This window comes from Chironomus tepperi, unplaced genomic scaffold, assembly GCF_022539635.2.
Source record: "Chironomus tepperi strain 1889 unplaced genomic scaffold, CSIRO-AGI_Ctep_v1 contig_34, whole genome shotgun sequence".
Taxonomy (NCBI): Eukaryota; Metazoa; Arthropoda; class Insecta; order Diptera; family Chironomidae; genus Chironomus; species Chironomus tepperi.
In genome coordinates, this window is record NW_027226156.1 from 869,612 (window position 1) to 894,085 (window position 24,474).

Here is a 24,474-nt window from a genome sequence, read left to right on the forward strand (position 1 = left end):
ACTTCAAAATTTCAAAAAAAAAAAAATTTATTAAAATTTAAAAATTTTTTTACAATTTTTCACCAACAGGTTTAATCGTCAATTGTGTGACATTGACATTATGAGGTGTACTGAGCAGATATAACACACCTTCTGATATATCCTTTGGCTGGAGACATGCAACGCTTTTATAGAACTGATCAGCATTCTCTAAACCAGCAGCCTCGACAATATTAGTCTCGACAACTCCTGGACTAAGATTTGATACTTTAATCTTATCAGTTTTGCCTAGAATTAGTTCCTGTCTAATAATTTCAGTTAATGCACGAACAGCATGCTTTGTTGCTGGATAAACCAATGATTTGGATGGAAATGGAATGACTGTATCTAAAATTGAGCTGACATTGATAATCATTCCATAGTCATCAGTTGCTTTCATGAGTTTAAAAGCTTCTCTTGTCGTGTGGACAAGTCCAGTAAAGTTGACATCTATAGTCTGATTAATTTTCCTTGTTTGTTCCTCACTCATGTCAAATAATTCACCAAAATATCCCAAGCCAGCATTATTGACTAAAATGTTGACTTTTCCGAATTTTTCTTCAATCCACTTGAAGCTTCCTTTGATCGAGTTTATGTCACCGATATCGCATTTAGAGGAATGAATTTTTCCAGGTGCTGAACTTACTTCCGCTGCGATTTCGTCAACTTTTTCTGCTCGACGAGCTAATCCGATGACAGTCACACCATTTTGAGCTAGATCTTTAGCGATTGCTGCTCCAATGCCTGATGAGGCTCCAGTCACTACGGCAATCTTTCCGGCCCACTTATACATGACTTTTCTAAACAAAAATTTGACTGAGCTTCAAATATAATAAACCAACTAAGCTGATGTGTAGCTTTGAAATGAGAATGTACACAAAATTGCATGTATTATTGAATGTTATCAGCTAGTGATAAAGGAGTTGACTAGTAAGTATTATATACTCGACAAAAAGTTTAGAGTGTATGATTGCTTTAGACACAACCTACCTCAAACTTGATAATTATTCTGATTATGCAGCACAAATCTTGAATAATTTTGATAATTTGATGATTTTTATTTCAAAATACGCAAAACTGCGAGTCAAATGTGTAATACTTTATAATAAATAATATACATTCATTCTACGACTCCTCAAACATGCCCATAACATGCCACCTTTATCAATCATCAGCAACTGTCGTTGACCTTCCATTATACCTTAACATGACCCCTAAAACATTATCATTATTATCATCATCAATTGACCCAAGTCATGCCATCGACACGGCTGCATCTAAAGTGTATCGCGAGATGCATTAAAAAAATTAAGTTCCTTACTCATGCCTTGGCTGTTCTGTAAACATAAATTCGTCACGTAATTCAATTTGATATGCGCGAGCATTAAAGCGCCCTTCAATCTTTTTTTAATCAATTTTATTGGAAATGAAAAGAAATATTGCAAAAAGTTGATGCTGTCAACCTGTTTGCTGCGGCACCTAGCAACTTGACTGTGACATTGATGTGATTCTAGTCATTTTTTAGAATTTAAGAGAACCGTGACTCAAAAAAGGTTGTGAATCACTGTTTTAAAGACATAATGTGCTATACTGTGTGGATTGTGGATATGAAATGGAACATGATGAACGTAAATTGATGAAAAAATAAAGTTAAGAAGCTATGGGAATGTACTGAGGTGATTTTGAGTTTGCACTTTAATAATTTTGCCTCAAAAAAGTAATGAAAAATTCAACAAACAAGTCAGGATGAAATTTTTATGGCACAAAACATAGAAAAATACATGCAAAGCAGCAAGATGAGGAAATCCAGCAAGATTATCGCATAATCTCATCAAATTTTCATCCCAACATGTTCCAACATTTAATAAAACATTAAAAGAACTCCGCAAGCACCTTTTTAATCTCATTTTATTTATTTTTGCTGTTTTTTTGAGTCACAGACAGCAACAGAAGCAGAAGACAGGCAGGCAGGCTGACATAGGTGGAATGAGATGAGAAATTTTGATAGAAAAAAGACGAATTATTGGCATTAAAAATTATTCTCGAGAGACGCATTTGAAGTGAAGTTTTGGTGATGATTTTTATGCTCGATTTGGAATTTGTGATGGGGTACGGGTGAGTTTTGGAAGGGGTTTGGAAGTACTTATGGGGTATTTGAGTTTTGTTCTGAATTTTTGGTATTTTTTGATGATTTTTATGAATATTCTAGATAGGTCATGTCATTTTAGTCAATTGGTCATCAAATTTCACCCAAAAACCCAAAAAAGTCCCCCAAAACCCACCTCAAATCCTCACAATACTCTAAAATTTCATCAACCACGAACCGATCTATTTCTACTGCTGCTGCATGATTTATTGCGCCACATAACAACATTGCAAATTATTTCTCATTTACTTTGATCGCATTTCATTTTTTATTGAGTCAGTCCACCCATCTACTGAACTGTAATGCACGTAGAAATTTTTATATGAAATTTTATGAATCTTAAGTTCACTTCATACACGTTCGAGATTGCTCATAATGCTCATGTTGATGCTGATGATGGATATTCAATTAAATTGGCTTTTTATTTGAATGGAAAAATTGTTTAGAATTGGAAATTGTTGGAGTTGAGATGGATTTGGGGTACATTGAGTGCAGATTGGAATTGGCTGACTTAATGTACTCAGTAGTAAGTCCAAAAATGCGCTGTATGCACGCCGTACCCAAAAATTCTCACATCATATCCAATAATTGAGCAGTAATGCACATTTCAGTGTTATTGATCATGTAAGTTGAAGAAACGAGTTGAAACAAAAAAGAAGGCACAAAAGCACCAACAAAATTAGACATCAATCGATCATCAACTGGCAGCAGCAGCAGCAGCAACGAAAAAAACAATGCGAGAAGAAAAAGTTGAAATAAAAATTTTTAACATCTCAATAAGTTGAATTTCGCAAAAATTTCTCATGCCTTTCCGGCATTTTCGTGATTGAACTATTGACCAGCATCAGCATAAGCATCAGCATAAATACATAGAAGTAGTTGGATCATGAACAACAAAAGTTTCATAATTTTTTTGTTTGTTTTGACTCTCGAGCTCTTGTTACTCCGTCTGTGCTGCACATTTTGTGTCTATGGACTGAATTTATTGCTGTTTGAATAATTTTTCAACAAGATAATCAACATGTCATGACTTACATGCTTATTTGCAGCCATAGATCTCTTTTCTATGCATGCATCTTGCAATTATGAAAATCTGATCATCATCCGTACTCATCTTGTGCTGTATTCATGATAAATTATGAGCCACAAAACAAATTCAGGAATTGAAATATGAGAATCAGGAATTTATGGGTCTATGCTTGATTTGTTGGATCTAACTTAAGGTCCATGACATCTTATTCTGCATTCTTGGAACCTAAAAAATCACTAAAACATCTTCAAATCCACATTCACAATCACCTGCATCAGAATCATCATTATCAAGTCATGCACATGCTGCACATTCTGCAACAAGCTCCAAGTTGGAAATTTATGAGTCTTGAGATGAATTCTGACACTAAATGCTGTTAAATGCCGTGGTAATTCGCCATATTACCTTCCTTTTATGCTCAAAATAGTTTATTGCATGTGTGATTGTGATCATTAATGCACGACTTTATAATGCCTTTTTTTATATTCGTTCTGCTGTGGATGGATGCTGTTGTGATGTGGTCGATGGGTGAAAAGAGATGTGAGAAAATTGTTTGGTGTGAAATGTGAGCGGAAATTGGTGAGAGAATGGGATGCGTCATGAATTATGCAACTTTCATGCTTTATGCGTAGTCCTTGCGCAGGGGCCGTGCCAAAAAATGCTATTACTAAATGTTGTAGAACCCAAAAAATAATAGAAATGTTTTCAAATCAACGAAAATTTCAGCAAAAAATGTGGAACGCTTCACGATTTTGCGTGTCATCCTTGCGCAGGGGCCATGCTAATCTTCTCTGTATCGTTCTGAAAAAAATAAATGTATTATCTTCTCAATTTTAGTATATGTTCTGCCGAAGCAAGAACACTTTCTATGTGGCAAAAAGTCCATTTAAGCTACACATGTCCTTGACCTTTGTCTTGTGAAGTATAAAATTTGGTAGAAAAATTATTGAAAATGGAACTGAGTGGAAAATGGAACTAAATGAATTGAATAAAGGTAAAAATTGATGTTTTTCAGGTAAATTTCAGATTTTAGAAACTTTTTCGTGTCCAATTTGGTGTAATTCTTGAATTTCCGACCTTATTGTTCATAATTTGATACTTTTTGAATCATAATCATGAAATTTCAAGGATTTCCACCAGAACAGTCAACAAAAGTGATCAAAAAGTATCAAGAATGCCAAAAAAGTCAGAAATTCAATCAAAAGCCTTTCCATCATTTCCTACTGTTGACTTGTTGACTCTCAACAAATTAACACCGAACCAAGTTGCAATCATAAAGCGATAAAAAGTCGTTCCTGTTACTGCTGCTGCAGCTCATGATAATCATCATCTTAAAAATTGCAAAGTTTAATTTTTTTGAATCGATAAAGCACGCGAAAGCAATTTGCACCTCTTTTATTGCAGGTTCAGTGCATCGTACTCAAAAAAAGTGATGCAAAACTCGTTCGAGAGAGAAAATTGAGGAAGGTAAGTGCTGCACATTTAATCTAATCATCACATCTGCACTGAATTATCGACTCAAATGCTTTCAATTTTAATGAAAATGTTTCACATATTCAGAATTGTAATTTGTGGCTGAATTGAGCTCATCTAGGTGCAGATGAGTTTAATTTAAAGTTTATTGGATCAAATGTTATCGATGATTGAGATTTCAAGTGATTTGAGGTGATTATTGGATGAATTGGAAATTGTTGAGTTTCTTGGTTGAATGTTAAGAGTCAGTAGCTTAATATAACTTCAAAATATGGCTCGGAACCCCCAAAAAAAGTCATCAAAATTATTTATTCAGAAAACAAACGAGAAAATTAACTAATTTGTGTCTATTTGTGCCTCAATTGCGTCTGTTAATGTGCCAAGCCACAATTTCATTCGTTCTTCATGTCATGTCCAATTTGGTTGTGTAAATATTTACGAATGAGACACGTTGGGTAAATTAAGCATATCACAATATCCATTTCATATTCATACTTCGTTATTTATGAGAGTTGGGGTAGTTTAAGGGGATTTTGAGCAGTCTGTGGTGAGTATGGAATTTTCGTTGAGCACCAAAGGTTGGCTAAGAACTCAAATACATCCAAAAATGAATTTTTCGTCCACATTTCGTGTCTCATTTCCATTAAAACTCAAAAATATCCCATAATATCATTCATAATTCATTGCATGCCTCATTAGAAGAAGTGAAAGTCTATAAATGAGTCGCAACCCTTTTATCATCCTTAATATCCTCTCTTTGTACAGTACAGACACATCCACGTGTCTTTTTTGTCATTCCTTGAATTAATTAATTCACATTTTTTTACCTTTTTTTTCATAATTTTTTATTGTTTTTTATTTGTGCTGCTTCTGTGCCTGTGCCTGCCTTGTTTACTCAACAAATGATGAAAAATATTTTTCTTTATTTTTTATTTCATGTAGGAACGATGAGTCGATGGTTGTGGAATGAGACATGAAGAAAATTGGATATTAAATGGATGTGGCACTTCCACCCATCCCAGAACAGCACAGAAATATCGATTAGCATAAAATGTACTCAAATATTTACTATTCTATGTAATTAATTTCACTGCTGTGGATCTGTGGACTGAGACTTTTGAGGTTATGTTGCACTGTGCATGCACAAGTTTAATGGAAAAATAGTTTTGAAAATTTATTAATTTTTAATGATAAAATTTTATTAAAAAAACATAAATAAAATTAATTTTAATTGCATAATTAGTCTGAGCTTCTTAATGTTGTTGCTTGATGCTTCTTGGGTTTCTTATTTATGAGTTTATTGTTGGATGTTGAGGATGACTGGGGTTGAGTGGATTTTAGAGGGAAATGGGTCATTTAAAGTATGAATTTGAATAATTTTTTTAGATTTTTGGATGATTTTTTGACCGAGGAAATGTCTAGTTTTGCAGTCAGAAGTCGGCAATCAGACTTATCTTAGGATTTTAATCATAAAATCTATTCAAAATTCTTAAAAAAATCTGTATGAAGACCTCCAAGGTCTTTTCATTCAGTTTTTTGCTACAGACTTAACAAAAAACTCATCCATACCCAACATAATAACTACACTGAGGCATAAAAAATTACATCTTAAAGGAATTGAAGCAAAAAATACTTCCTTGATAATCCCACGGTACTATAAATCTCAATAAAAAATGAATAAATAATATAAAAAATTATAAAAAAATTGAATAAAAAAATTAAATATCTTTTCATATTTAAATTAAATTTCTTTAAATAATTTCGCATAATAAGCATCAACAGGAACAGACTCGACATGTGTGTGTCCCTAAATTCAATTTTTTTATATTCCCAGTCAAGCATGAGAACAAGACGGTAAATAGAAACTACTTAATTTGCATATCAACAAGACAAAAAGACACAAAAAGGAGCAAAAAATAGTTGAGAATGAAGAACGAGGAAGTGAAAAAAAGGTGAGGAAGTAAGACATAGGCAAAAGAAGGCAGAAGAACAGTAACGGGAATGTGAAGGAAATGTTGGAAGGGTTAATTGTGGATGAGTTTTGTGACTGGGATTTGGATATGAATTCAGCAGTTATTAGTGATGTTGAGGATTAAATGATGAAGATTTTGAGACTTTATCCACCAAATTTGCTAGAAAATCAACAACATAACCCAAGTTTGACCTAAAAACTCTAACAAAGTTTCCATCCCTTGCCCATTATTTTTTATAAATTTGAGTTGAATTTAAATCAATTTTTTGTGCTTGAAAATTTTTTTTTTATATTTTCACATAAAAAGTTTTTTTTTTTTACTCTCATAATCGAGATAGTCAGCTGCATCTGATGCTGTATGCTGCTTAAAATGTTCATCATCATGCACCTTGAAATTATTATTATTTTAATAAATTTTTTATTTCATGACCGTTTATGAGTCGTGCATTATTTGATGTTGTTGATTTTGAGAGGATTTGGTTGATGGGATGGAAGTTTGAGGACTTTGGAGATGATTTTGAGGTAATTTTTGGGAAAATTGTGTAAATCCAGGATCCCAAAAATTCTCCAATTTATTCCTTATTTTGTAACCTTTTTATTGGCTCAGTTTCTAAGAAATCTTCAAATAAAATTCACCCTCAATGACAAATCTTACAGACTCAATGCTGACTTGCTACATGCTGATTTTTTATTGGAAATTCTTTCTCAAAATTTTCTGCAAAAAAAAAATTATTTTCAATTTTTTCGATTACAAAAAGTGACTTGCAGGAATGAAAGGGAAGCGAAGGATGGCAACAAATGTGCTGCTGCTGCTTTTGTGCTGTTTTCGATTAGAAAATGAAATAAAAATAAAATGTGCGGATTTTTTTTGGGTAAGAAGAAGGGAAACAAAATTTTTAGGGTGAATTTTTTTGTGCTTGATTTTTTATTTCGATTTTAAAAATGGAGAAAATTTGAAATGGTGGAAATTTCTCGTTGTTGCTGTTTTTTGTGTTTGCAGAGTCACATTTGGGGTTGTTTGAGGTGTTCTTGTGCTGAGTGGGTTGAAAAATATTTTTGATGAATTTTTTTTAATGCAATTTTGAAGTTTCTTGACATTTTCATGCATCTACTCTGAATTTTCATTCTTAAATCCTGCAATTCTCATTCATAATCTTGACTAGATACCTCCAAAACTCTATTGAGACTTCCAGATCCTTGATGAGTCCTCAAAAATCCTTCAATGCAATTCAAACCCATTCACAACCATTTCAAGCCATTGCATACGCATTGGAGCCCTTAATAGATATTCAACACCCAAAAAATTCATGAATAATCATCAAAATCCTTCTAAATCTCTACCAGACCTCCAACATCACCACCTAAAAAAGCAATGAAAAATTCCTCAATCCAAAAATAAAATAAAAAACACACAAAAAAGAGATGAAAAATCTTCAAGAAATTTTCATTTTCTCAATTTTTTCATTAAATATTTTCCTTCATTTCCACCCACACAAGTTGAAGTCCAACGCGTAAAGTACAGAAATGGGTCCTCATAATCGTGGAATGAGATGCGAGTAGAAAAATGAGAAAAACGAAGGAAAAATATCATTTACCGCTGTTGCGAAGTATTTTCTTGTGTAGATGAAGATGGAAAGAAATTGGATGAAAGTTTTCAAGTTGTGAAGCCACTCTGGTGTTGGGTTCAGGGGGTATAGGGCGCATTTGATGGGAACTTCAATCTAAAGTTCACAAAATAGTCAAAAAATTGAAAAATGTCTCAATATTGTCAAGATTAGAGCTGAATTTTGGAACAATTTGAGACATTTCCTCAAAATTCAGACCCTGGACAGTCAGACATCCAGACAATTAACACTCATTTTCCAACCTCACCCCTAAGCAACACACAAGCATCTCAAAAAATCTCAACTCGAATATTTTTTTATTTATTTTTCCTTCTTTTTTCATCATTTTTATTTTTTCATTTCCAAGGCACCAAGTGACGAGATCCACAAGATATCTTAAGAAAATAGAACTGAATATACAGCACAAGGGGAGGTTGAAGAAGGAGTAAATATGGAAATGAGAAGTGATGGATATGCGCAAGATTGATTGAAGTTGAAATGAATGTCGAAATATGAAAGAATTTTCTTTACTTGCCATCGTCTTGGACATGAAATGAAACATAGCAGCTGCTGCGTCTTCTTGTTCCGACTTTTTTTCTTTTATTGTTATTTAAATCAATAAAAAAATATTCTTATGTGGAATATTAAATGAGATATTTTTGGGATGGATTCTTATAGGATGGATATTTTTTGAGATTATGGATCAACGAGGATGTGCAGCATGACATGTCAATAAGGATTTAAGTTTTTAGGTTCAAAATGTCCAAAAACTGAAGCTCAATGACAATTTTATGATTTGGATCCTCAACATCCATGATAAAATACTAAATTTGGGTCCTATAGCTACTTAAGTCAGAACAGAGCAATCATGTCCATCAATTCAACTTTCAATTGTTTTAATGACAAAGATTCATCCTTAAACATCCTCAAGAATTCATCCATAATCAATAATTCTTAAGAATTCACAACCATCAACCCTTTCTTCCATTTCCAACCCTACAAGCACACACACATACATCTTCAAAATAATTTCCATAAGAAAATTCACAATAAAATAAATAAGAAAAAGTCGAGTAAAAATGATGGAAGTACGAGTCAGTCATGCACGCGCCAACATAAAAATTTACCCTGGCCGAAAATAAAAAACAAGAAAAAAATAATAATAAAATTGAAAAGGAGTTCCAACAACATCAGCACAGAGGCCCGGGCATATACGGAGTAAAGGCACATACATATCGTTCACACATTCATACATACATACATCCATCCATTCATTCAGTCACTCGAGTAAGCCACGCCTTTCGTTGAATTCGAATTGAACAGAAAAAAATCTCGCGTCTCGTAAATTTTTCTACGTTTTTGTTGCTGTTGCTGTTGCTGTTTGCTTGGCAATAACACACGACACACGAAGACGGAAAGTATGAAGGAACAAGAACAAGAATATCAACAGCAGATATATTTATGTACTTCTGTATGTTCCTTATGTGTGTTTTTTTTTCCTCGCATTTTCTCATCGATTTCGAGCGAGTTTTCGAGTTAGATGTGAGGAACTGACTGACTTGACGCAAGCGTGACTCCCCTCGCGTGTGGATGAACTGTTGTGGAATTGGAATGAGAAATGTGAGATGAAAATGTTGTTAATTAAACCCTTCGTGTGCTGCTTTTTTTCCTCCTTTTTTTACATACACATGTACACTTTTATGATTTGTTTGTGTGTGTGTGTAAGGCATAAACATATATGAGAGATATTCACGTATGTTGAATGTTGTTGTTGCTGCTGCTGCTGTTGTTGCTGATGTTTTTCTCTTTCTGTTGCTTCACATCCCACACACAACATTTTATGCTCACATATACAGGCACAGCCACATGAGATTCATATATGAGAAATCGAACACTTTTTGTGCCATTTGTGGATGTGTTGGTGAACATTTTGCGATCTTTTTTTTGTGTCAATTTTTATTTTGTTGCTTTTTATCATGAAAAAAAGGGGAAAATTTTCACATTTTTTGTGTCATTTTTGTGGGAGATGAATCTTATTGGAACTGCTTCTTTGGGTGCTTTTTGTTTATGATTGAAAGGGTTTGGTGGATATTTTGGTTCTTTGAGATTTATAGAGCATGAAAATTTGAAAACTTATGTGGATGTTTTTGCACAATTTTTCATTTATTTTGCATATTTTGATAATTTGAAAATTCAAAATCAGACACCACTGGATTCACTCTCAAAATCTCTTTGTTACCTATCCTTGCATCCCATATCCCCCAATTGACCCTTCCAAAATCCCAAAAAGAACCAAAATTCCTCACATTCCTCAATGACACAGCCAAAATTCCACCAAAAATCCACAATAGATTCCATATCAGTATCCACAAAGTAACCCGCATGATCTCATATAAAATACATGAAAAATTAATCTCAATAACAGCAACAAAAATCAACAAGAAATTCAACAATGAAGGAATGAAGTCAGAATCAAAAGTTATCGTTTATTAAATCATGAAAAATAAAATTTAAATAAAAATTAAAATGTGAGAAAAATTGAAAGGAATGAGATGGATAATAAGTCTAGGGATGGACACTTTTTAGCAATTTGTTGACCAAGAACAGAATTGAAGAAGACATCGATTGCCATCTAAGGAACAAACCTTCATCCTTTTTGACCCCTATGAGTCCATACCACATTCCTTACAAGTTACCACACCTTGCATATCCACACATAATCTCACAAAACTCTCAGCTCCACATTCACATAATTCATATCCACAGCCTCAAATAATAGATCAATAATCACATCCAATTCACATTTCATTTCCATTTCTTGTTTGTTTCTTTGACAGCTCTGACTTTCGATAGACAAACGAGATCGCCCGTGATTAAGCCGCATGCACTGTATGACTCTATTCTCGACTTTATATATCTATGCCGACAGTCTCATCCGAACATGCCGCGGCTCTCTTTTCTTTTCACTATTTCGGCTTCGTCATCATGATCATGAGGCATTTGATGACTTCGTGATGTGCTACACATGTGAATTTCTATGGGGAATTATTGGGTTTGATTTTGATGGAAATGCTGGACTTAAGATCGTGTTGTTGCGGATTTGTGGGGACGATTTGGAGTCTTGATCTCATTTGGGAGATTTTGAGTGACTAAACTTGACATTTTTGAGGTTAAACTCCACAATTTATCTTCCCAGCATGTAACTCTCATCAATAAATCCAAAATAAACCAGAAATACTCATAAATTACCAAAATTAAACTCAGGAACTAAAGAATTAATCCAAAAACATTCCAATTAATACAAAAAAATCCATCAAAATCAGAACAAAAATCCACGCATGAAGAAAAAGCAAATAACAAACCGTAAATCACATAAACACACATCTCGGTGCTGTTCATCGATTCTGTTTGGCATGAATGATTCCTCATCTCATTGATTGATTCTTTTCATTTCTTTTGTTCCTCTTTTTTTTTCATCTTAATCGAATCTATTCCGATGATCCGCTTCTATTTCTACATTATTCTATGGATTCTTAGCTTTTGTGGATGTAATTGTATGTAGAGTTGATTATTATTTTTAGATTCGGTAATGTGAAGATGATTGGAATGTTTTGTGAATGATTGTTGAGATTTTGTCAATTAAGTGGATTTTTATGGGAATTGGAGCTGACTTTTTTGAGAAATTGATGACGTAGGAGAGCATGTGTAGCTTAATTGTCAGATTTAAAGACAAGATCCTGAAAATCTCCTCGATACTCAACAAAACATCCACAAAATCCACCTGACTCACTTGCTGAGTTGTATAAATTCCCATAAGCTAAGAAGATCACTAAAAAGAGTGGAAGAATTAAGAACGAAAGAAGAGTAAAAAACGGAAGGAAGAGTTTCAGTTCCACTTGATTTGTTTTTGGCTTGCAAGCTGCATATTAATTTTTTTTTTCTGTTTTTGGCTCACATTCGTTCTTGTTTCTTTGAATTTTAATTGATTTTTTTGGTTCCTTTCGGATCATTTCGTCAGAATTCGGACAACTTTTTGTACATTTTTGAATTGTATTTAATTTATTTATTTACACAATTGACAATTTAAATCACAGAAAGGAAAAAATTATGTATCCTAAATACCCACTTGACCCCTCTGGATACTTACTCTTGTTCCACATCCATCTTATACAATAGTAATGGACTTGAACAATTTTGAAGGCTTTCCATTTGGCAAACGTCCAACACAAACACCACTTACAACCTCATTCGATGCTGCATAAGTAGCTTGGACTTGATGAACCTCGAAATTCTTTGAATCGCAATTAGGATTTGATGGTGGATTTCCACTTGACCAGATGCTCTGACATTCGGCACAGAAATTAGGTTTTGATGATGATGATGTTGGTTCTACACTTGTTGGGTCTGGTATGAATGAATTACTTCCAGCTAGTGTTAGGGCGATTAAAGCACTGATGAAGAATGCGATGATGAATGACTTCATTTTTGATATTGTTTGGTTTGATTCTGAACTGTATGATGTACTGAAATACTGAGATGGAACTGATGAAAAACCTGAAAAGTTTTGAACAATTTATACCAAATTTTAGCTCATTAAAAGTTCCGATACATAATCAACACATGCCGATAATAAAAATTTCATATATAGGAAATAAAAATTATTTAAAGACAACAAGTTTATGTGACTTGCGACTATTAATGACAAGTTGTTAAACAATTGAACTTGATCGTGACTTTGACTCAGTATTTGAGGAATAAATTTGATAAATAAATAATTTTAGGCTACGTTGTAAAGTTGCATAGAATTCAGGCGAAATCCAGGAAAATTTTGTGTAGTGCTTGGGTTGCAGTCGATTAGGGTCCTCAGAAACACTTAGTCTTGAATCTACCTTCTTTCAGCATCAACAGGTTCATTTTAGACTAATCAGATCTGTTCCTATACAGAGCTATACCTACAAACTCACCACAAGGGTTCATTAAATCATAAAAAATAATCATCGATTCCATCAACAACAAGCAGCGGTGCTGATTAAGACCAAACTTTTTCATCGATTAATCGATCCGAAACGGCACTGATGATGTGCTTTACATCTGATTTGAACAATATTTGAGCATATTAATATCAAGTAACGGACATCAGTGAAGATTTTAAGCATGAAAGATTTTTATGAATGAATTTTTTGAGCATCTTTGCCTGCATAATTTCCAATGGAATTTAAAAAATCATTTAAAGCTGCTCCACTTCCCGTCCTTCATTTCCTTCACAAGAATTTCACATCGACCGAGTCATAAAAAATCTCATCAGAGCGACTTTAAAGTATCTTCGCGGTCTGCGACATCGTCCAGCCATAAAATTGATTTTTTATGTCCTTTTTTTTCATTCATGAATTTTTTTCTGCAATAAAAAAAAAACTTTTGTTGCTGGTTTCGCGCACTTTTTTACTCCCTGTGTTCATTTTTATGCTTTTTTATGCAATTTTGCGTTCCTTTTTGTTGCCGTTTTTTGCTTCAATCGTTGCTCATAGCGCACTAGTTTGTGACAGGCACGGCTGGATTGTTTTTGTTGTGTATTATTTTGAATTTCAGATACGATTTTGGTCCATATTTGGGATTTTAAGACAATTTAGATAGCTAGTCAATATATAGTCACTGGATTCAACCATAAAGACCTCAAAATAATCACATTTGAGAACCAAAATCTGAAAATTAACAACAACATCAGTTCCAACACACATTAAATAATCGCAGTCATTATCGCAAAAACACAAGACACATTCGAATGAGAAATGAACATAAATGATGTAGATCATGCATGGAAATTATTCAATTAAGGCAAGAAGAAGTCAGCGGGTGGTGAAGAGTCGAAGAATTCTCAACTCATTTTTGCAGGAACGACGACTGGAATGGGAAGAATAAGAAGACAAAAAATGAATAAAAGGTCGTGTTTTGATCGTTTTGAGAATCATGTAAGGTGCTAATTGCTGTGATTTATCAAAAATGAGTTTATCGGAATATTAATAATATTTAATTTGTGGATTGCAGGGTTGGAATTTTGGGGACAAGGTGGCTAACTTGATCATTTTGGAACCTCAAACACCAACTTGACCCTTAAGACCCTCAAAATTATCCATCATTTACCATGAAAATCCACAAGAAGTCAAATTTTCCCACAAATTTCCAATTCAATTCCATAATTTCACATTTACAGTTTCCAACATCTCTGCTATGTGTGCCTGCATAATCCACAAACATTCTGTTTATTTATGACAAATATGTAATTTTTAATTCATTAATTTCTTCAATTTTTCATCCATTGTCTCAGTCATTCCAGTTCATTCAGAGCACCAAATTCACATACAATGGACAATTGTGTCGACTATTTTGGTATGTGTGATGCTGAAGATCCACCAAAAAAACAATTCATATGACCATTAAGTGAGGTTCACACATTAAATGATATGTAATTAGAGTTTCCCATGCTAATCTCAGCCACAACAGTGTCCGCGCTATAATTTTATTTCTCTTTTGTTTCATCACTATCCACCGTGGGTCCCACAGCACTCGACACAGATGAATGTATGAGCGTCAGTCCACACATAAAATTTTCATACATTAAGTATGTGATCACTGCCGAAAATAATGTGGAATTAAAAAAAATTTTCTACTTTTTTTCTTTATTTTGGTGGCTGCGTGGGAAATTTTTTAAACTTTTTTGTGTGACTTTTGTGAGACAATGAACTCATTTGATGAAATCTTCTGCTGTGGATCTGATTAATGTGGTTTTGGAAATTTTATTTTCTATTTTTGTGGAACTTGACATGTCATGTGTGCTGTTTGGTATGGTATGCTAACATTCTTGGATGCTGTATGCTTGCTTAGTCTAGTTTGCATCACTCAGGTAATCAAAAAGACACAAAATAGAGTCATACATATGAAAATACTTTACAGCAGCTATCATATCAGTGCCTGTAAGTACCAAAGTACATAAGACAATCCTTACCATACATTACAGTCATTCCTTATCAGCATAGCTGTGCTGTTTACAGATTCAATACGCATGAACATAATAACAAGTTCTTGTGGCAATAAGAAGCAGCTCATAGTGAACATATCAGCAGAATAGACGATATATGATGATAATCAGCAAGTCAGTAACACACACGAGCAGCAGGCAGAGCATAAAGGAGTGGAATATGCGCGGCTTGTGTCTGAAAAAAACAAGAAAAAAAGTTTTTCCAATTTCACATATTCTCGATATTTTATGTTTTATATGAGCAACATGAGCTGGCAGGCAGGCAGGCACCAACACACATTCACATCCCAAAAAACCCCCAAAAAACCAATACATTCAGTACCTCTGTGTGTATGTGCTGAATTGGAATGGAAAAATATACAAAATGTGATGTGTGCTTTCCTTCTACATGTTTTGTGTTGTGCTGCTTTCTTTGCATTTCTCCTCTTTTTTTCTTCTCTTGCCTGCTTACTTTTTCATATTCGTCGTTGTCGTTGCCACCGCCGCCACTCCACTCTCTTTCCATATCGCCCGCTTGATACTTTTTTTTCTATTATTTTTACGACGAATAAAAAACCCGAAGAATAAAATATCGTACATAAGGCACATACATGCACATAAAGCTTCGCAGATCGAAATGAAAATTAAATGCGAATGGGTTAAAAAAAAATTAAATTTTATTCATTTTTCGTACTGAATTAAGGGTAGCTACCCAGCGTGGAAGTATTATTTAAACAATTTCAGATAGCTTAAAATTAGTATATCCTGCAAAGTCCACAACAGCTCCATAGTACTCAGTTGTATTATAAATATCATTATATACGACAGTTGGAACCTTTCCACTTTGTTCAATAATTGGTGCTGTAACTAACTCGGCTTTTAATTCCAATGATGTTCCACGGGTATCGACACAATCTTTAACATCCAGCACACTCAATCCAGCATCCAATGTGCATTGTTCTCGTGCATTTGTGATATTCATGTCACAAATTACAAATTGTGTCTGTACATCTTGATTAGGTCCAATCATGTCCAATGCACACAATTCCCATACATTTCCATAGCATTCAAGTGGACCATGTTGGCATGTAAAGTTGAGTGATCCGTCATCATTCTTGGTATGTGATGATTTACCGAATGGAACATAGACAAAGTCAACCAAGTCCTTAAGACTCTCATAACTTGGTGCTATCTGTTCCTGTATAAATTGTTTAGAATATTTGCATTCAGATTCATAATAAATTGTTGCCTTTAACTTTGTAGCACTGCTGTTTTGTACGACACAAATAATTGTGAATATTAATAAAATTTTACTGATCATTCTTGTCACTTTTAAGGTTGAACTGGAACTGAATTTTAATTTTCATGTTTGGGGGAATTTTAAAGCTTCAAAATCGTGATTGATAAAAAAGTCATTAAAAGTTTTTTTTTTTTTGTTATCGAGAATTTAAGTTGAAATTTCTTAATAGTTTGGACTGAACTTTGGAGTCACGAATTCTGAAGTAAGTCATATTTGAAGTTTGAATATAAGAATAATATTGAATTAAGTCGTGGATTGAAATATAAATAAGGTGATTTCAATAAGTGCTTTGTACCCCTCAGAATAGGAGCTTCATACTTCTTTGAATTAGAGCTTCGTACGCATCTGAAAAAGAGATTCGTACCCATCTGAGTATGAGCTTCGTACCCCTCTGAACAGGAGTTTTGTACCCCTCAGAGGAAGAGCTTCGTACCCTTTTGAGTAAAAGTTTCGTACCCATCTAAGTAAGAGCTTCATACCCCTCTGAATAGAAGCTTCGTACCCCTCTGAAACAACAATTTAAATTCCCAAAATAAAAATTTCGAATTAAAATTTACTTTTTAAATTTTTTAATATTTTATTCAAATTATTTTTTTTTCATTCACATTCTTGCACATTTTCCCGGAATTGAGAATATTTTCATCTCATCCACAAATAAATTAAAAATAAAACAAATTTTTTTTTGTCCATAATTTCATAACATTTAGCTTAAATTTAAATTTTTATTCCACATTTTCTAAATTTTTAATTTCTTTTTTTTTGTGTCTAAACTTTTTTTTAGGTTATGTTCATTTTTTTAAAATATAAATAAGTGGTTTTTGTCCATTTTTAAGTTTAATTTTTTATTATTTAATATAATTATGTATATAAATAGGATTTTATGGATGCATTACATTTAAATTTTTACGTTACTCATGTGAAAGTGTTAAAATTTTTTTTATTTAATTTTAATTTCTCTTTTTTGTACAGCAATAAATTCATCGATGTCGTTTCCTAAATTTTTTTCATATTTTCTGAAATTTTTTTTTCTTTAAAAAAAACTTTTTTTTTCAAACTTTTTTTGTGACTAAAAATTTTCTACTCAAAATTTTTTTTGAAATATTTTTTTTTTACATTTATGTGATTATAATTCGGGATTATAATATATTTTTTTGTAGGTTTTTAGTTATTTATTTTTCAAAATATTTTTACAATTCCAAGATTATTTGAAATTTTTGACATTTTTCATCTTTTTGGTTTGAGAAATAAATTTGAATAATTTTTGAAATTTTTGAATTTTTTTAAAATTTTATATTTTTTAAACTTTAAGATTTTGAAATTTTTTTAAAAATATCGAATTTTAAAAAATTTCAAATTTTAGAGTTGAAATTTTAATAATCTTAAATTTTCTTCAATTTCAAAAATTATTCAAATTAATTTCAATTTTAATTTTCATTTTTTCGACATAATTTTGACATTTTTCAAAAACTTGTTTCGATATTATTTTTTATTAAATTCTCATTTTTTAAAAATTAAATTTGAATTTTTTTTTACGATCTTTGGCGTGGAAATTTTACATTATATTGAGTAAAAAGCATAAATTACATAACTATAGTTCTTCAGTCGATTAAAAAATATTCTCAAAAAAATATTCTTTTTTTCTGTTCCTATTTGTTCTGTTTTGTGTAAAAAATCAACTATTGAGCGTCCTGTTTCACATAAAAATTATATTCTATTGTATTTTTAATATCGCATTTTGATTTGTTTTTTTATTTTTTTTAAATTTCTATTTTTATTTTAACAATTGGAGGTAAAAATGTTGAAATAAGGAAGAAGAGGGTTCGGCATTTTGTGACTTAACAATTTCATTTTTTTTTTCAGTTTACGTTTCTATTTCATCAAATTAAATAAACATTTTCATTTCAATACTGTCAATATGTTGCTATTAGTTTTGTCTTATTATTGTTATTTTTATTAGTTTCTATTGAATTTTTCTGTGTAAAAAAAATTATGCAATTTATGTTTAAAGGTTTTTCTGTTTAATGTAAAGGATTCAATAACAAATTCTATTGTAATTTACTATTTATAGTTTCTTGATTGTCTTCTTTTGTCCTTTTTTTCAGTGACTTTCTTTTGAGGTGGAATGAGGAATTTCTGTCAATTTTTAGATTGACTCCCTGATTTGGAGTTGACACGCTTAATCTTAAAGCTGCGTTCCATTTAATGTATGGTCTGCGAACTCTAAACTAAGAATGTGATTCTTGGATCAAGAGACAAAGCTACGGTCCTATTTTATGGATGCGTTTCCCTGATCTTGTAGTTGCGTACCTCTGATGTAATAGTTGCATACCCCTGATCTTGTAGTTTCGTACCCCTGATCTTAATGTTGCATACTTCTAAACATAACGTCGAGTAGTTCTAATCTAATCTCGCAAGTAGCAAATCCTCAATCTTAAAACTGTTTACCGCTGATCTACCACTTAATAAATAATAAAAAAAAAAAATAATATTAATAGTGAAATTTTGTTGAATTTTGACAACATGTTTTTCAATCTATAGTTACGTAACCCTCAAAAATCGAAAGTTACGTAACCCTGATCTGACAGTTTCGTACCCCAGATCATAAAGTCGCGTACCCATAACCTCAAAATCATGTAACGTGAATCTTAAAGTTCCATACAGGGTTGTTAAAAGCAGAATCTGGTGTGTTTTGAAAATATGTCACAGGTTAAAATGTGTGGATATGTGTGGAAAATGTGTGAATATCCACACATATCCACACATTTCCACACATATCCACACATTTTTCCCTGTCACACATGAAATATGTGACATATGTGTACACATTCTGTAAAACAGAATATGTTGTAACAACCCTGGTTCCATACACTTAATCTTATAACTTCATACTCATGATCTTGAATATGCAATTCTAAATTATGAAACTGCGTACCCCTAACCTTAAATTTCCCCACATTTAAAGCTCTATCTCCTCCTTATCAGAAGCATCAGCTCAAACCACCTCGAAGAAAAAGTCCCCAAAAATAAAGTATAAAGAATGTTTTAAGAATTAATAATAAATAAAAGTTGTTGGTTAAAAAACACAAGAAACATAAAAAAATTTTTATGTGTGAAAATGTTCAACAATACCGGTTCTGTTTCAGTTTTCTGTACAAAAAAATAAGGCTCGTTTGTCTATTGTTCATCTATTATTTGCTATTTTAAAATGAAGTGTACTTTATATCACCTGTTTATTGCAATTAAGTCTGTTTTCTGTGTATTTTTTGTATTTAACAAATAAATAAAAACAAACGATTTAAGACTGAAGTTTTATTCCTTTTTTTTGGAGTTCCAAAGATCATCAGTTTTTGTTCTGTTAAGTGACTTTTTTCTTATTTTTTTGTTAATTTTGAATCCGACGTTTAAACAAAAAATTCATTCACAATGAGCACTTTTTCCATCTCATTGCAGCTTTGTCTGTAAAGGTTAATATCTATCTTAAATGATTCTGGCTTATAATAATGAGTTATGAGACATAAAATATATAAATATTTTGTTTAAATTTTTCCCTTTTCTTGTTGCATCATTTCACATATTTTTGCTTTGTTTAAATTTTAAATGTAAAAAGGAAAGAAGAAGAAAATATGAAAATTATTCCCGTATTCTATTGCATTTTATGGGTATTTATGTGCCTTGTATGTATGCATGATGCACTCACTGAGTTCATATGAATCAAATTTTCTTCATCAAATAAAAATAGGGACAGAGTTGTTTTATTGGTAATTTTGACAATAGAGATGCGTAACCCTAGTTTGAAAGCTTCATACCCACAAGTTGAGATTTAGTATCCCTTAATCTGAGAGCTGTGTGACCCCAACTTAAGAGCTACTTCATTCCAAATTTCTTCCAACTCAAGTGCTTCGGGATTCAAAGTCGAGAGCTGCGTATCCTTACCTTGAGAGCTGTATACCCATAAGTTTTGAGCTACCTAACTCTAATTTGAGAACAATTAACCCAAAACTTGAGAGCTGTTTCCCTCTAAAAGATTTGCGTTTCCTTCAATCTGAGAGCAACTTACCCCTAAATTGCAAGCTGCGTATCCCTGCTTTGAGAGTATTTTACCCCGACATTGAGAGCTCCGTCCATATCCATGCATATCCCTATCATAAGTGCTAACTACTTACATTCTCGTAGTATAAATAGCCGCATACCTCCCCAAAACCCAAATACCCAACTCTGTCCACAACAAAAACAAAAAAAGTAGAAACACTGAATGAAAACAATTCTCCATGAATCGCTGTTGTTGAAGGAACTGTCAGATATAAAAAAAATATAATTTTTTGTTGTGTTTTTATATCAAAAACTGCATTGCATGGAAATAAAACATTGAATAAGAAGAAGTACATACATAAAAGGAACGAAAAAAAAAAAATCATTCGCATTTTGCAGAGTTTAACTAACTTTTTTTTTCCACAACTTCTTTTATGCTGCATTTAAGCAGTCTCAGTTATTTAAAACACAAATGCGAGAATTTTTTTTTAAATTGTCAATCATTTTTATATTCATGAATGTGTAGTATTTTTGGGGTTTTATGCTTTCTTTTATATTTCTCTTGTATTGGAACTATCGATTCCATATCCTGGCCTTCCGACTTTTTGTTCATTTCTTTTGTATTTGTTTAACACTTTTTGCAATTCATTTATTGATTTCTGTTTTTTATTGTGTATTGTAAGACGTTGAGGAACGTGAGATGCGATATTGAAATTGCTTGAATCGTTTTTGATTTGGTAAATTTCCTGTCACTTTGAGTTGGTGTCAGTATTGGCTTTTGAAATGGATAATTAGACATGATTATCTTTTGGGTATTTTTGGTATATTTTGGAAGTTATGTTTCAAAAATTGCAGGTTCGTACACTAAAGATTGAACGTTTTTCCAGCATTTGCAGCTGAATGCCCCAAAAAATGAAGCTGCGTACCCCAAAAATTGAAGCTGTGTACCCCAAAATTTGAAGCTGTGTACCCTAAAATTTGAAGTTGTTTACCCCAATTCTCAAGCTGAAAACCCCCGACAGTCTTCAATCCCACAGCATTCTCAATCTTATATCTTCGATTCAAGTTCATCGACCTCATTTAAGCCTTCAATTTGTCTTCTTTTGTCATGCTCATTCATGTCTATAGTCCACAAAATTTATTTATTATTGAATTTCTTTAATTCTTCAATTTCTTAACTAAGAAAGAAAAAAATTAAAAACCGCACAGTAAAGAATTCTCTTTTTTTGCTTGCTGTTTTGCACCTGCAAGAAGCATAAAAACCACCGATGACAGCACTCGCAGTGGTGGCAATGAGTTTTTTTATAATTTATGTACAAAATGATTATTTTTATTTTGTATTGATTGAAAAAAAAAATCTGGTTTTGCTTCTCATTTATTCTCTAAGTACCCTGTATTATGATTATTGTATTATGTTGCATAGTCATGTCTATGCTTCTTTTATGTTTTATGGACAAATTAAATGCTTTTTTTAACCAGTTTTTGTCTTTAATTGGGATTATTTTAATATGAAGCTATTTACAGTCGAGCAATTTTTTATATTCAGAATTTGAAGTCAAATTAAGTTTTGTTGAATTAAGATGAGCTGACTAAAGTTGGTTCCAATTCTAGACGACTTTTAGCTCTTAATTGCTCAATTGACTTTATAGTCATCAAATGCTGTCATCAATGGTCTGAATTCTTCATTTATAGACCTGAATGTTACTCATAATAGATGGATAAAGAATCTGTGGACGACAAGAGTCTGTGGAAGCTGTACTTGTCATTGAAAATTGGCAGACGGAAGCCAGCGATAGAGTCAGTGTCTTGAACACATGAAATGATTGCATCAAAAAATAATAATAAAGATGTACTTACTAGGTTGGGTAAAAATTGATTCAAAAATTGTGAATTTGTTAAAAAAAAAATCATAAAAAATTGTGAGATTATTTGAGACTAATTTATGCAAATTTCTTAATCTACAGATGCTCCCATGCTTCCAATGGACAAAAATAGCTTAATCAAAAGAGACAAACAATTTCTTGAGCATCAGCAAACTACCTTGCTGCTGCTATAGAAATTTGCAAAAATTGCATCAAAAAATAATAATCAACAAAATCTACAAAATCAAAAAATAAAATTGTCCAATTTTTCATATAAAAATTATAATTTTTTAAAGAATTTTCACTTTTTTTATTTAAAATCAGTTTATAATTTTTTTTTTTTAATTTTTTTCCATATAAAAATCTATAAATTATAATTAAATTTTGAGTAATTAAGCTAAACTAAATTTATATATTGCAGCAATTTGAAGACTAAAGTCAGTGATATTAAGGTGGTGGGGGTAGCTGGGATTTAATTATTTTGATAATTAAGCAAACCATTTACTATTGGCTACATCCTCAATATTAAGATAGTGGGATGTAGCTTTGAGACAAATTAGTTAAGCGACTCCTTCCAAAAATTCATGATTTTGTCTTAAATTGGACCTTAAAGTCGACATGAATTTCATGATTTTGTTAGATAAAATAAGAAGTATTTTTTTAACTTAATTTTCTGAGCAGCATAAACTCAATTTTCTGAGTAAAGCTGCTTTACAGCCTACATCCAGGCTCCTAAATCTCCACCTTTTACCCTCAAAATCATCAACTTTAGTCCTCCATACTAGTAAGCTTCTTAGGCTTTTTTATATAATTTTTTATATTAATTTTTTGAAAAATTATAATAGTTCAAAATATTGCAGAATAAAACATTGTTTTTTTTTTATATCACTTTAATAAAGCGAGAATAAAAATTATACAAAAAAAAATAAATTAAATTAAAGGAAGCACATAAATTTCAACAGTGACATAAGAAACTAAAACTATAATAAAATAATACTTTTTTATATATATTTGTGCATTGAACTTGTTCAGTGTGCAATTTCTTATAATTTTTTTTTTGTTGCATGTGTGACTTAATATAAATAAATAATTTTTTAATAAAATGATTCTAATTTACACAAAAAAATATAATAAAACTTAAAATCAATTCAGTGACTTTATTTGTGGATTGGGGGAAATTGTGAATTTTTTTAAGTAATAAATTAAGCACCAATTTTCTATTGAAAATTATAATAAAATTAAGAGAAAATTTTGTAAATTTCCCAGAGAATTTTGTCAATTTTTTTAAGTGATTTAATTCCATTTTTTGATCATTTCAGTTTAATTCAGTGGTGGACAACCTGTGTGCCTGTAGTCGAGGCTTACTATTAAGATGTTCCCACCACTGGTCTAGTTGGATTGAGTATAATTGTAGATTCTTACAGTTTAGACTTGTTTTGTAGGATTTGATCTGGTTTAGGACTTGCTAAGTACCATAAAGTACTTGTAGAGCAAGTGTCGGTGAACCAGTCATCATGCCAACCTGTCCACCCAGGCATCCCATTTTCTATAATTTGATCATTTTTGTCAATTTTAATGCAGTCAAATATTTGTTAAATTTAGTCAAAAATTTCCATTTTAGTGACATTTATCTAATCTATATCCAGCATAGTTAAGGACATCCTTATGATTTCCTCAATCTATGCATCTCCATTGAGTATTTTTTCAAATAATTTTCATATCAACTATTCTCAAAAAGTGCGATTTTTTTTCGTTTATAAGTCCAAAAATTTACATTAAAATATTTTCTATCCACTAAACTAAATTTTCATGTTTTTTTCCTAATTTTCTCACTTTTATAGTTGAATTAAACTTTCATTTTTTATATATTTTTTACACATTTTTTTCATATTTTCTTCTCACATTTAATGAATTTTTCATCGTCACTTCTTTTCATTCATATCTTTAATGCCACTATTTTATACAACTATGAATTTTTTTACACTCATTTTCTTTTTAAAACACATCATTTTTAGCTTTCTTAATTCA

General features: G+C 31.8%; 2 protein-coding genes and 1 non-coding gene across 3 annotated transcripts; all 3 read right to left on the reverse strand.

The window, feature by feature from the left end:
- Positions 1-2: 2 nt before the first annotated feature.
- LOC139097512 (farnesol dehydrogenase-like) lies at positions 3-868 on the reverse strand. Its single transcript, XM_070649385.1, has one exon. The coding sequence runs from the start codon at positions 809-811 to the stop codon at positions 50-52; it is 762 nt and encodes a 253-aa protein (XP_070505486.1). The 5' UTR covers positions 812-868; the 3' UTR covers positions 3-49.
- Positions 869-3,922: 3,054 nt separating this feature from the next.
- On the reverse strand, positions 3,923-4,057 carry LOC139098061 (U6 spliceosomal RNA). The gene has a single exon (XR_011545143.1). It is a non-coding gene; the product is annotated as a U6 spliceosomal RNA (small nuclear RNA).
- An 11,928-nt stretch (positions 4,058-15,985) lies between these two features.
- On the reverse strand, positions 15,986-23,989 carry LOC139097803 (GILT-like protein 1). The gene is made up of 4 exons (XM_070649768.1): positions 23,913-23,989; positions 23,216-23,244; positions 19,354-19,405; positions 15,986-16,523 (listed from the first exon to the last, which is right to left on the reverse strand). Exons 1-4 carry the CDS (start codon positions 23,987-23,989, stop codon positions 15,986-15,988), a joined length of 696 nt encoding a protein of 231 aa, XP_070505869.1.
- Between the last annotated feature and the right edge of the window lie 485 nt (positions 23,990-24,474).